General features: G+C 44.2%; 1 protein-coding gene across 3 annotated transcripts in view; it reads left to right on the top strand.

Annotated features, from left to right (window-relative positions):
• Positions 1–223: 223 nt before the first annotated feature.
• Positions 224–14,319, top strand: part of PSAP (prosaposin) — a 33,326-nt gene continuing 19,230 nt past the window's right edge. For 2 of the 3 annotated variants that reach the window (XM_019625456.1, XM_019625436.1), the window contains exon 1: positions 224–412. In XM_019625456.1, the coding sequence (XP_019481001.1) occupies positions 373–412 (40 nt within the window). In that variant the 5' untranslated portion in view covers positions 224–372. The remainder of the gene's footprint in view (positions 413–14,319) is intronic. The other variant, XM_019625446.1, reaches the window with a different exon arrangement.

Raw genomic sequence — 14,319 nt, 5'->3', positions numbered from 1 at the left:
TGTATACTTATATATATTATATATATTTATAATATATAATATATATTTATAATATATATAAAGTCCCTAAAGCTGACATTCAATTATTAGTTTTCATCTTGACTACCTCTCCCTTCCCTTCCACTACACATTCGTCCCACTCTGGTACCCCCCCCCTCCCAATCCTCTCCTGCTTTCCTCTCTCCGCCCCTCCTTCGCTTCGCTCAGGCCCCCTGTGCCGCGCCTGAGTCAGGCGGCTGGGAGAGCTGGGGCTGACTCGGCCAGGGGCGGAGCTTGCGCTTGCGCGGTGGGCAGCTTCGGGGCGGGGCAGGTTTATATTCGCGGAGGATCAGCTGACGCTCTGCATTGCAGACTGCGGAGTCAAGCGGCGCCATGTACGCTCTCTTCTTCCTGGCCAGCCTCCTGGGCACGGGTAAGCCCTGGGACCCCCTAGCCTGTGGAAAGGGTTCCCCGCAGAACGCGGCCTACTGGACCCTGAGCTGGCTGTCCCGGGCCTCGTCCCTCGGCTCCCATTTGGGGTTGGTGAGGATCGCGCACTGCGCAGGCGCGTGCGCCCCGCGATACCTGCTGCGCGGCGGAGGGGCCTCGGGAATTTGCTAGGAGACCGGCGGTGAAGAAGTACCCCCGCAGGCAGCTTAGGGCCTGGTGTCGGGGCGAGTGGGCGGCATCTCTCTCCAGGCTCGAGTTGGTGCGGGAACGGCTGGGGCTGCTCAGGGCCTTCCCTGCAGGCTGCCCCTCCAGCTATGGGGGTGGGCCAGTAGGGTGAAACCTCCAACAGCTATGTTGTGCTGGAGCTGAGTGCACGTGACTGACAGGGATAGGAGCCCTATCCAACTGGACACATTTCGGCTCTTGGCCTCAGTTGCCTCAGTATTGAAGTTATAGGAAGCACAAAGTACACTATACCATCTGTGTTGATGTTTATCTTCGCACATATATATTTACTCTTGATCCTACGTCTCTAAGATGATGTGGGGTTTTTGTGGTCCCATGATTTTGCAGTGAGGCCCTCATTTCACCTGCTTTACAATGTCTTGCACAGCCATTGGCCGTTTTTAGCAGTGGCCTACATTTGGGGAAAATGAAAGGATGTGAAAAATTGTGCACAGGTGTAGTCTTACACCTCTTGATTGCCCTGAAATAATACCGGTTAAAATCACTGCAGGTTGTGAAGGCGGTGCCGGGACCAGCTGCACTGTCTTCCTGGCATTAGAAGGGGCCCTTGTGCCCTCCCCCATGTCACTGTGACCTTTTTTTTCCACTTCTAATTCTTGCTTTCACATCTTAACCTAATTTAATTTCAATCAATATGGTACAGGGAAAGAGGTTTGAAGTTGAGTACTTATCAAAATTTTGTAGTTTGATGGCTGTGGAGCCAGATTTTAATTTATATGCAGAGAGGATCCCAGGTTTGGATATTTTCAGATAATAGCCCACTGACGGAAATAAATACGATCTTTAGGGCCAATCTTGATTTCTGTTTAACTGTGTGTAATTTAGGGGCTAACTTCCATTCTAACTATCATGCAGCCATCCAAATTTTAATTAATAGTAACAAAATGGATGACAGAGTTGATGGAAAACCAAAGAATTAAGATATTTATAGATTAAATAGATTTAAGATTTGAATCCTTATGTTTTCAGCATCTCCCAAGAAATGTGTCTTAACCTTAACCAAGCTCTTAAACTTGTTTTACTTGTAGACTATGAAAGGTGATCTGCTTATAAAGAAAGAGTTTTGGTTTTATAGTCACTGAAGAAAATTAATTGTGCTGGGGCTGATAACTGCTTGCCATTCCATGGTCTGTGTGATAAACTAATGCTCGTGTCTAAATTTTCTGTACTGATTGAGAACAATTTTTTCAGTGTCAAACAATTGTTCTCAGGCAGTGAGTGAGTCACTCTTCTCGAGACCTTTAAGATTTCTGAATCTCAAATTACACAAAAGGGACTTGTTTCTTTGGAAATGCAAAGTCCTCTGGTATATATGGGAAGATGGTTAACCAGAATATTAACTTAGCCAGGAGACCTTCTTCCCTGGACACTTGGGTAAATGAGAGTGTGTAATAACAGGCTTCATCTAACCTTGCTGCCAGGCCTTTTGGATTATGTCAAGGTCATGCTAATAACAGTGTCTGAATGCCCCTTGCCTTGACAGCTCTGGCCCCATTGTAACTTCCTGGAAATACTTGTCCTAAAATTTCATTGATACTGAGTTTGTTAACGAAGGTGCATAGTGACTGCAGCCATCATCTGCTCCCCTTAAGGACACTTAGAACTTGCTGTTCCAGCATAGTGTTACTGTAGTACAGGGTGTCATCTTGAATCTGGAGAAGCTTTATGGGTTGTGTTTTAATGATGACCTCGTGGTAGAGACACTTGCTTTTGAGTTGGTTTTCTACCCTCACAGTCCTTCCTCCCTTCTCCCCACCTGAAAAAGAAAGGGAAGTGATGGTATACTGAGAGAATTGGAGAGTGTCTAATCTCACCTCTTGAAAAGTAATGAAGACACTGAGACCCCCCCACCCCAGAAGTGACGTTCCCAGATCATAGGCCATTTGCTGCGGAAGTCAGGGTCAGAACCCAGGACTCCTGACAGTGCGTGCTCTTTCCATATCTTGCCATCAACATGTACCTCTTACCTTTTGCAAACTTATTGGGTTGTAATTTATATACAGGAAACATGCACATTTTAAGTGTACAACTTGATGAATTACCACAGAGGGAACGTATCCACCTGATAAGCAGCCCCAAAGATCAAGGATTAGCAGCACCCAGAACCCTCTATGCCTCTCCACGCACTGCCCTATCTTCCTGTCCCAAAGGAAACCACTTTGTTAGCTTTTAGCTCTGTAGATGTAAAAACATAACTGCTGTTTTGGAACTTTTTATAAAGCAATCGTACAGTAAGGACATATTATTGGGTGGTTCCGCCAGTGGAAAAGGTTAATACAGTATTAATGAGGTGGTATGTGTAAAGCATGTGGCATGGTGCCAGGGATGTGGTGTGTGCTCACTGAAGCCAAGTTGCCTCTGCCTCTGTCACTTGTGTAATGGCTAACCAGTTGAATGGCATTTGCCCAATATGGAGGCAGGTAGGCTCTCTAGGGATCCTAGAATGTATTCTGTACAAATATAGCATATTCATTTGATAGCTACTGCTGTTTATGATGCAAGACACGAATTTATGTCATAGTCTGCTGAATATCAACAGAGTTCCAGTTCTCACCTGCGAGGAATTTTGGATAAACCCCCTGTTGATCAGTTTTCAATCGTGGTCAGTTTTACTCTGAAAATAATGTAATTCATGAAGGGTTTATTTGTGTTAACCAATCAAGGATTTGGTAAGTGCTTTAATTGCCTTTGACAAGTTGTATCTAGTACCTCCTATGAGAGTTGAAAGGTATTGCATTGAATGGTCCGGAGTTTTCTAGCTTAGTGGAAGGAGAACTTGAACTTACGCCTCCATTTTCTTGGCATGTGGAACTGTGGAAATAGCCAGGTTGGGACTTGACAATGGGGAAGAGGAAAGGCGGACAGGGTGTTGGCTGTGGAAACCACCTAAGAAGGCATGGGAAGCTCTCAAGGCCAAGACCAAGCCACTCACGGCTTTTGGAGGCAGTCTTGTAACATGGTCATTCTAGATTACTGGATGCCAGGCTCTCAGCCTTGAGCTCTGGTTCTGCCACCACAAAGGGAGTTTTGGATTTTCTTTAAATCAACAGAAAAGAAGGTTATTTTGCATTGCATTTGAATTGCATTGCCTTTTTAAAAAAGACTATTTTAAAACAATGATAAATACAGGGATTGGGATGAAGAATTTGGCTGTTGCAGAAAAACTAACTGCGTTGATTTTCCATGAAGTTTCAGAAAATAATTTGATCTATCCAAATTCTATGTTTTCTTATGGAATTTGTAATTCTTTATGATGGGACTGCGTTGGTACTGTGGAATATTTTAATTTTATCACATTGCTGACAGTGGCTGTATGACCTTGGGCAAGTTACTTAAACTGCTTCCCCATCTGTGAAGTGGGATTAAGAATTGTTCCTATCTAATTGGGTTACAATGGGGCTTTAATAAATTACTGTATGACAGGGTTTAGGTAGTGAGTACCATAAGGCTTGCTGCTATACCATGAATAAAAACAATATTGTGTTTGTCAAGGACCTTGTCCCACCAGCACGGCAAGCCTTTTCTGCCCTTGATTTTGTGATATCCCTTCATGTCTTTCAAAGGATGTTATAAGTTTAATAAAACAAAATTAAATTGACTTATAAATATGTGTGCTGGACATAATTACTGGGTCAGGAAAACAAAGCAGGGTGGGTAGTCAGCAGGAGGGAGGTGGGGGAGTCTAGGCAGCCAAACTCTGTTTTTACTAAGGCAGCCCAGCAGATCAGGGCTGGTTCCTGATAACCTGAATTCTCAGATTCCAGGCCTGTTGTTACTAACTTGATACCTGGGGGTAAGTCTGTTTAGCCACCGCCCCCCACCCCTCCTTACCCCACCTCCCTCCATAGATAACCACCTTCCTGGACTTGGTGCTGGTCATCCCTGTGCACAGGTCTTGATACTTTCATACATAAAAGTGTAACCTTCAGCGGTATGTGTAGTATTTTGGATACTTTAAACATTTTACAAATATTGTATATATTCGTGGGTTAGTATATACTATATATACATTTTTTCCTAGCGAGATTTCATCCATTGATAATGTATAGCTCTAATCCATTTTTACTACAATGTAGCCTTCCTTTATTTATTTATTTATTTATTTATTTATTTATTTATTTAGCTGAGCCATCCTGCTACCTGTTGGCAGCTTAGCGGCTGCTCAGCTCGGGCTGGCCTCGAACTGTTGTTGCTCAGAGCTCAAACTCTTGAGCGAGCTCTTAACCAACTGAGCCACTCGACTGGCCCTTAGCCTTCCTTTATATCATACTTATTCTTCATTCTGTTGATTGACATTTGGATTATTACCCCTTGTTTTGTGCTTCTGTTACAAACTGCTTCCATAAATATTCTTGTGCACATGAATAGACATTTCTTTAGAGAACAGACCTAGGAACAGAATTTCTGAGTTGTGCAAATGTACATATTTTCCCCTAGAACTTGACGAATTACGCTCTGAAATGATTTTGTCAATTTATATTCCCACAGTATATGTGTTTTTTTTTTCACTTGAACAGTTGATGTCAAAATTTAAAATTTTGCCAATTCAATAAGAGTAAAAGGGTGAAGTGTTTTCATTTGCAGTTCTCCTTTTATCTATGTTTATAGGTCATTTCATGCTAACATAGATAGATCTATATACTACTACCTTTTTAAAAGAACCCTTTTAAATTTTGAAATAATTTTAGATTTACAGAAAAGTTGCAAAGGTAGTACAGTGAGTTTCTGTCTACCCTTCACTCAGCTTCCCCTAGTGGTCACATCTTATGTGACCACTGGAGTAAGAAATGAACATCAGGATAATACTGTTAAAGCTAGACTGCAAGCGTTATTTGGATTTTACCAGTTTTCCCACTAATCTCATGTTTCTGTTGCAGGACCCAATCTGGATTATCACATTGCGCTTATTGTATATCTTAATCTCCTCCTACCTCCCAGCTGTTTAAAAAATAACTGCAGGAAAAATAAATAGCTGCAGAGTATTTCATTGTATGGAGGTGTCAGTTTAGTTAGCCCTATGGATGGACATTTGTGTTTCAGAATAGGTGGGATGAGTTCTAATGACACTTCTAAATTTTAAAATTGAAATCTGGCCATATTTGGGTAGATACTGCTTTTGAAAAGAAATAATTTACATTAGCAGCAACTTCATAAATAAGATTGAAGGAGGCGCTATAGACAATTCTTTTGGCCAGCCTTAGTAATGTCACTTATTATAGTAAAAAAAAAGCCCTTTAGCAGCTGTGATGGGATGCTTTCCTGCCTATGCAGGCATTGATACCAGAGGGTCACGTGGCTTCTATCTCATTAGACGAGAGCCTAAAGTTCTACACAGTCACACGGTCACACGTCAACTCACCCTTGGCTGCCTCTGAGAGCCCTTCTCCCTTTCCTCCCATCAGGTGGGGCCGACCCCCTGGCGCCTTATTGCTCAGAGCCTTTGCACTTTGTGTTCCATCATCTGGGACATGTTTCTCCCGAGATAACCTGTGTGATTTACTCCCTCCATTCAGGTCCCTGCTCATATGTTGCCTTAGCGGAAATCCCCACTGCTCTGTCCGCAGTGACCACGGCTGTCCGGCCCGAGTCTTGCTCTTCTTTGACTTTGCTTCATTTTTCTTCATAGCACTCACCACTACCTGACATCATATGGTACATTCATGTGTTGTCTTGGTCCCTTGCTGTATCTGCAGCATGTACTGCAGTGCTCAGCCACCAACAGGAGCTCAGCGTTGCTGAGTGGTGATAGGAGTTGTAGCTGAGTAGACTTCACTTCGGGAGTGCTGGTAGGTTGGTGTGCATGACACTTACATGGTAATAGTGCAAGTCTTTATCATGATTACAGAAAGCGTTTTATTTACTGAAATTTTAAGAAATTGTGTTTAGGAGTTGACAAATCAAAGGTGACCTTGGGCTCAAATGATGTGTTGATCTTTATATAATATTTTGAGTCCTGGGTAGAGGGACACCTCCACCCCCAAAACTGTGGAAGAGGATTTTATGTGGGTGGTAGGGACACAGGAGTCTAACATGACTTAGGGGGATACCCCTGGTGGCCCTGATTTGAGGTAAATCTGGAAAGCGAACCAACTGTAAATTGAGGAAGTTATTTCCCTTCCTTTTTGTTTCAGAAATCGGTTGTTTACAAATGTTTAACTCAGTGGTTCTCAAACATTTTGAGAAACGGGGATCTGAGTATCCCCATATACTTAAAAGTTACTGAGCTTTTGTTTATGTGGGTTGTATCTGTCAATACTTAACCATCTTATAAAATTAAACTGACAAAATTTAAAAAATAATCCTATAGAAATCATGATAACCCATTACATTTAACATATAATTTTTTTTTTAATTGGATAACTTCGTTTTTTCCAGGACCCATCAGCTCCAAGTCAAGTCGTTGTCCTTCATTCTAGTTGTGGAGGGCGCAGCTCAGCTCCAGGTCCAGTCGCCATTTTCAATCTAGTTGGGTGGCGGGGGCGGGGGGAGGGGGGTTTGCAGCCAGCCCACCATCCCATTCGGGAATCGAACCAGCAACCTTGTTGTTAAGAGCACGCGCTCTAACCAACTGAGCCATTTGGCCACCCTTCACATATAATTTTAATTAAAAAAATAACTGTTTTCCTAAAACACGAACATGTTTAGAGAGAAAAATGGCTCGTTTCACATTTTTGCAATCCTGTTAACACCTGCCTAGATTCTCCACTGCTTCTGTGTTCAGCGTGTTGCAGGGTCACAGGCCATAGACCACCGCACATTTGTGAGTGAATGAGTGAAAAAGCAACTCACATCTTGGTATTAATATGAAAATTTTGACCCCATGGGCCCCAAAGGAATCTCTGGGACCTTCAGGGTTCCTGACCATACTTCGAGAACCCCTGGTATAGCTGATTCGAGGGAACTACAGGCATAATAGCTAACACTGAGAGTTTATTTGTACCCAGCACTGTTCTAAGTGCTTTTTGTTAACATTGATTTAATCTTCACAGCAGCTCTCTGAGGTGAGAGCAACTAAATCGGAACGCTGGGGCATTGTAATACCCTCCCCCAATTTATGCTGTGGTTTGAATTTTAGATTTTGGCATTTCAAATGAAAGCATTATTCCTATTATGTATTCAATAAAGTAAGTCAAAAGTAACATAACTTTATAGTAGTAGACAGACACACGTATGTAGACACACATGTATCTGAAATGTTAATTAATAAACAGGTGGTTCAAGTCCAGAACACGGAATTTCCTTAGCGGGGTTTGCATGAAATCTTTTTCAGCATATTATTGTCTCATACAAGTGTGCGGAGACCACCCCGCCAGCTAGCAGCGGTGGGCTGAGGCCCGTGCCCACTTCTGGCCCACTGCACCGACTCCTGACCAGCACCCTGGGCCCAGCCTAGGGCAATGCAGGTGCGCCTTGACCGCTGCCTGTACCTGTTTACCTGAGGGGACCCTGGGCAGTCCTGCCAGGGGTTCTCTTCTTCATGGCTCACTTGTGGCATAATCTTATCTAAGGTGATTTAAGTTCATTTCTGATCATCACCTGATAGGTTGACATTTTGGAAGAAGAACTTTGTTGGCAGAAATTTATATTGGGCTGGAGTACTCTTGAATGAGCTAGATAGGGACTTCTCTTCCCCAAGTTAATTATGCCACATTGTATCACTCTTGTACAATCTAAGCAGATTACATTCTTGTCTGTTATTGCACAAGGTAATTTGCCGGAGGACTCTATTGCCGTCTCCATGTAGATCTATTTCTCGCCCTGGAATGATCTGGCTTGTGAGGAAAATTAAAAAGCAAGGCAGTAGTGGGAGAGGAGCAGCAGGGAAGAAAGAACCTTTGTCTTAAATAACAGAAGTAATAGCTTATGTGGGCCAGAGGTGATGGGATGTCAGCCTAGCGAGCTTGAGAGTTTTATTGCCATGGATTCCTTTTGTGATAAGAGGAATATTTGGCCCTTACTTTCTTCAGATCAAGGCAGGCTGCCTCTTAGGGTATGCTGTTCTGCATAATTAAGTGGGCAGTATTTTTATTCTGCTCTGCATAGTGTTTTCCAGAACCAGGATCCTGTAAAGAAGAGACAAGTGCTCTTTGCCATAGAAACTACTTGTGACACCAGCAATGATTGGGTAGTTAGTGTTGAGTGTGTTGCATTAACTCCGGTTCTTAGGGGATTTAAGTGCATGAATTCTTCTGGGAAATGTCTGAATGCCCGGGGACCTGAGGTAGATGCTGCCCCTTCTGGGGTTAACTGTCTTGGTTTCCTAGCAACCTTCTTGTTGCCATGGCGATGCGTTACCAGGCAGCAGATTCACTGCCCTGTGGAATGTTTGCTCTGATTGTTGGTGCTGGGAAGGTGCCTGCATTTTTCTGTTATCCTTTTATTGGTAGCTAGACTCCAACAGTATTTAGCATATGTTACCTAAAATATTTAAAAGGAAAAATGTTATATGGCTAAAATAATAAGACTGATTGTTTTAAGAAATAGAGCATTAAATACACCTTCTAGAAAAGGTTGTCCCCTTTATTCTGAGGTTGCTTTTCAAAAATCTTTGGTAATTACATTGTATACACAGGCTTCTAAATGTCCTCAGTAAAGACTTGTCATTTGGAATCTCTTCTGGTGAATGAGGTAGATGATTAGGTGGGTGTTTAGTTAGGCTCAGTTTTGACTACAGACCGCAGAGACCTAGGATAGTAGTGGCTCAAATACGCGAGAATGCTTCCTATATCGTAGGAGGTTCAGGAGCCAGGCATTCCAGGGCTAGTATGATGGATTCTTCTAGCTCCATGTTCTGTGTCCTTGAGGTCTAGCTCCTGTCTTCATGGTCCAGCATGACTGCCTGCTAAAGGCCCAGCCATCACTCTTCTCTTTAAAGGCGTGCTAACCTCCACTAGCATCCAATCAGCCAGCCTGTGGTTTCATGGCCAGACCCTGCTGGAAAAGAGACTGGGGAATGTTTTTACTCCTGCAGCCATTGTGTAGCTGAAAGTCTGTAGGTGTGTCCCTGTGAAAGGGGTGAAGAATGGATGTAGGGAACAGCCAATGGTCTCTGCCACACTGGGCAACAGTTGTTCCTTGGAACAGCTTGTAAGGTTTAACTTTTCCCCCCCATGATTTTAAAGGTAACATGGAAAAAAATTCAATTATGACAAAGTATAAAAACTAGAATGTGAACGCCTCTCCTTGGTTGCCCTCCCCGCAAGTCCACCAGTAAGAATTAGGTGTGCAAGTTACTCGGCTTTGTAGGAACTGGGCATTCTCAGTGCTTTCTCTACTTTCTCATTAATCTTCACAGAATCGCTTAGACGGGGACACTCTTATTTTCATGTTTTGCAGATAACTGTGGTGTAAGTTAGATGCCCGGGTCTTGGCATTAGCAGGCATAGCAGGGGTTTCAGGCAGGTCTGTCTGCTCCCAACACTCAGGGCAGTAACCTTGTTCCCATGCCTCCTTGCTCTTCCAGAAAAGGAGAGGCTTTGAGGGGACTCTTCCAAAAATAATTTGAACTATGGCAACTTTATTGGGATTGCAGGAAAATCAGCCTGTAGCTCCAATTTCATGAATTACTGAAAGCATTGCACCTGGCTGGGCACCTTTCATCCCTGCTTATGCTGACTTCTCTGCACCTGGGTACACAGTATGGACTTCTGGGCCTAGTACAGTGTGACTGGTGACTCCTGGGTCTTGAATTTAGTAACCAACAACTTCTGAGGTGGTTGGACTATAATCCTCCAGGTCTTTGAGCTGCTGATTACTTGATTAAGTGTAGAGTAAACAAATAGAACAGCCCTGATTTGGCTGTTTGTGGAGCATCTGTCCTGGGTAAGATAGTGGGTCAGAGACTGGTCCTATTGCTACTTACAGATGATGATGATGATATCACTCACTGGACCTCTACAGCATGCCAGCATTGTGCTTTACAAGTATTGGTTAATTTTTACAAACTCCTAGGAGTGAGTACTAGTAACAGGCTCATTTTTGCAGATTAGAAGACTGAAGTCTCAAGGGCACATGATTAGAGGTGGTGGAACCATGATCTGAGCCCGTGACTGATCTCAGAGCCAGTCTGTAGGGGAGTTGAGATACGTGGATAAATTAAAACGCCAGAGAAATAATGGTAAGGGCATGATGGTGAAGAGGTGTAGTATTCTGGCACTTGGAAGTGCATAATTATGTCATCTTGATTCTCACAACAGTCCAGTGATATCAGTGGCTTCATCTTCATTTGACAGATGAAAAACAAGCTCAGAAGAACAGTGAGTTGCTTAAGGTCGTTTGGACAGGACTTGGAGGCAGATCGTATTTTCTCTTTAGTATGCCTCGTTTGAAAAGCATTTAATTTAGATGGTGGATAAATGGCCTCAGAAAGCTCACTCTAAACTCAAGTTTTAGTTTGCAAGAAGTTATCATAAGAGCACCTGAAACACACTTGGCTCCGGTGAACTCTCCCTCCCTCCCAGGCTCACTGAGGTTTTTTTGTCCAGTGTCTAGAGCTGTCCCAAAGCCCATGGCTGGTCCAGCTCGTGACAGTTGTTCTCAGTACAGTAAAATTCCATTAAAACCTATTTTTGATAAGTGACCTACATGTGGAACGGCTTAGAACATATCTGCTTATTTTCTTCTAGGCCTGGGGAGTAAAAAGGGAACAGAGCACCCACCCCTTTCCTTAAGGAAATACGATTGAAGTCTTAAAAAAAGGCCTGTCTTAATAAAATGAAACTTGCAGGGTCTTTGAAATGCTAAGTTCTCTAGTTTCATCCTACCAGAGCTTTGTCATTGAGGGCTCAAATGCCAGGCTTCTGAACTAAGAAGTCTAGGGCTTGGTTCACCTTAAGTAGTGTTCATGTTTTCATGTGACACATTTAATCAGAAATCTCCAGTGGGTCAGGCAGACATTCTAAGAACTTTCTTAGAGTTCATATTACCTCAGAGAAGGAAGTTGGTATTTGGGGGCAGCATGTGGGAGGATGAGAATAAAGATTAAAGCTTTGCTAGGAACGTATTTTGAGAAATAACTCATAAGAAAGTGGTTTAGGGTAATTTCTATATGTTGGTTATGTATAAATACTGAAAATATCCTTTACCTTCTTATAAGAATGAAGACGTATAGCCACCAAGAGATCTTCTGGCCCTGCTCACCCCTCAGGATCCCTCTTACGCAAAATTCCTTATAGGTTGGGCAGTTTTTTGCTTGGTTGCTTCCGTTGTTGGAGAGCTCATCACCTAATGAGGGAAGCCATTCCCTTTTTACATCCCTGGGGATGTTAAATGTGTTCCTTACCTTGAGCTGTGCTCTGCTTCACTTAACCTGTTCATTGCTCTGAGGTCTGAGGCCACACAGAACAGCTAAGTGGAAGGTGCCCTTCCCCTGAAGATGACTGCGTATCTCCTAAACATTCTTTCCCAGATAAACACCGCCGGTCTTCTAGGGGACTCAGGAATGGCATCACTTACCCTCACCTTCCTGACCTGCTGTGCTTGTTGTAGCTCACAGGAAGCGAAGTGCAAACATGTGTTCTGCCCTTCATGTGGCCTGTGCCCTGGCCTCCACTTACGCCAGCTCGGGCAGCTGCGGCTTCTGACCACCCCTCCCCCCTTCCGAATCCTATGCTGTTGGCTCTCGCTGTTTCATTTTCTCTTTTAGCCTAAGAACCTTCACATTTCATTTTAACCCAGTGAGTTTCGTTTTCCTGGCTATCTGGTTCTTTTGGAATCTTTCTGTGAGCCTCTCTCTCAGGCGTTGCTGCCACCCTTTCTTGGACATTTTGGAATGAGCTCTCCATTCCAGTTAGGTGCCCTGTCATCTGAATCTCCCACCTCCTTTTCCGTTCTTCCACATCATGCCACGTCACACCTGGGCTGTGAAGACCCTTGCGGGAGCGACTGACCACAGGATGGATTTACCACGTGGGGATGAGCGTGCAGATGGGGTCTTTCCCGGCGTGCCTGAGGTCTGTCTTTGCAACCTCGCCCCTGCCACTTCCTTTGCCCACTCCTGAAAAGACAAAGGGCAGTTTTTCCCCTTTGGCAAAGAGAATTGCCCTGTCTTGGAACGTTCAGGCATTCCCCTATGCCCTCTCCATTTAGCCAGTCTTTGATATCTCCATCTTTCAGGTGCCAGTTTAAATTTCATTTCAAAGAAGCCACCTCTAGCTTCCCCTAGGTAGTTAGTCCTTTTCTTTGCTGCCCCAGGGGCATGTGGGCCCCACATTTCTATTAACACATCACCATTTAACTTCCTTGTCTGTCTTCGTTCACATTGGCCTATCACCTGAGGGCACCGAGCTTGGCCCAGTCAGTGGACTTGGCCTTCATCTTGGTGGTTTTCCCACTTTTGTGGAGGAAAACCACGCTTGCCTCTAGAACTTTCGGTTCACAGCTGGGGTCCTTGGCCAGGTATGGTGGTGCCTGAGAGCCCCCTGGACAGGTGTGAGGATTTTGTGTATGAATACATTTTCTGGAGACAGGATTCATGTCCCCACGTGTTCTGACCCATTGTTTGCTTCTCTCTTGGGATCAGCTCCTGAAGTAAGCACCTGAATCTCTCATCAGGCTACTCATTGGCGTCACCCAGGCTTGTGTTTCAGCCTCGCATTACGGAGCCTGAGGACACACGGTTGTTCCTCTGTTAATACACATCGGGTCATACTAGGAGATCACGTCTGTTGTGTACCACAGACCGTTTTTATAATACGCACCTTTATAAATTTGGCTTTCAGTCAGAGGTAAATGGGGATGTCTTGCTAAGAACTGAATTTCCAGGAGCTGGGACTTGAGTTTCATTCCCTAGTGTCCGTGAAGTCTATTTTAGGCCTGACTGATGACTTCGTGGGTGTGCCAGATTGGCCACCGGGCATGACTTTTATCTCTGCTGCTGAGGTGGGGCTTGCCTTGCCTAACAGTTACTGTTAGGACCGGGAAATGACCTTGGGTTTGTTAGCTGGGCCAATCTCACATAAAAGCTGCTACCCAAGATGGTTTTTTAGTCCAGAATAGCCTGGCCAAAACAGTGGACAAAGTCGTTGTTGCTAATGATTACTGTTTTAAGTTCTAGAAGGAGGAAACAAGCTACAAAGTATTTTTGCTGCGTAGGCTTATGATGTTGCAGTTGTGTTCCCCAAACCTGATAGATTCGGCTATTTGTAGCCAGATCCTGGCTCGATGGTTGGAGAAAATCCCTGAATCCAAGGTTTACTTGATTTCAAGTATTTGTAAGAATGGAGAGTGGTGATCAGGCCTTGTGCAGAGAGGACTGCCCACTGGCTCTGCTTTTATCTGCTGATGTCCATACTCTTTCTGGTTTCCCTGTGTATCACTGTGTCCCTTTGCCTAGAGACGCATTTTGGAGCTTCCTGTTCATTGTTTGGGCTCTTTTCTCCTCTGATTTGAAGGCAGAAGCAGACAGTGTAGCTTAGTGGGTGCTTTTCAGGAGTCCCTGGGGTCCAGTGCCTGGGAGGTGCTGGCGGGAGCTGCCAAGTCTGGGGCGCCCATTTATGCTGTCTCTGCGACCCCCTCCACTCCCCACAGCACTTAACTCTGGGGACTCAATTTCTGTTCTTCTCTCAGCTCCCCAGACCTACAGCTGAGGGCTGGTCCCAGCCCAGCTTGACCACCTCACTGGTTGACTAAACTTGCGTGGGCCAT

The sequence above is a fragment of the Hipposideros armiger genome, unplaced genomic scaffold, assembly GCF_001890085.2.
Source record: "Hipposideros armiger isolate ML-2016 unplaced genomic scaffold, ASM189008v1 scaffold_15, whole genome shotgun sequence".
NCBI classification, from domain to species: domain Eukaryota; kingdom Metazoa; phylum Chordata; class Mammalia; order Chiroptera; family Hipposideridae; genus Hipposideros; species Hipposideros armiger.
This window is presented reverse-complemented; position numbering and strand designations above follow the sequence as displayed.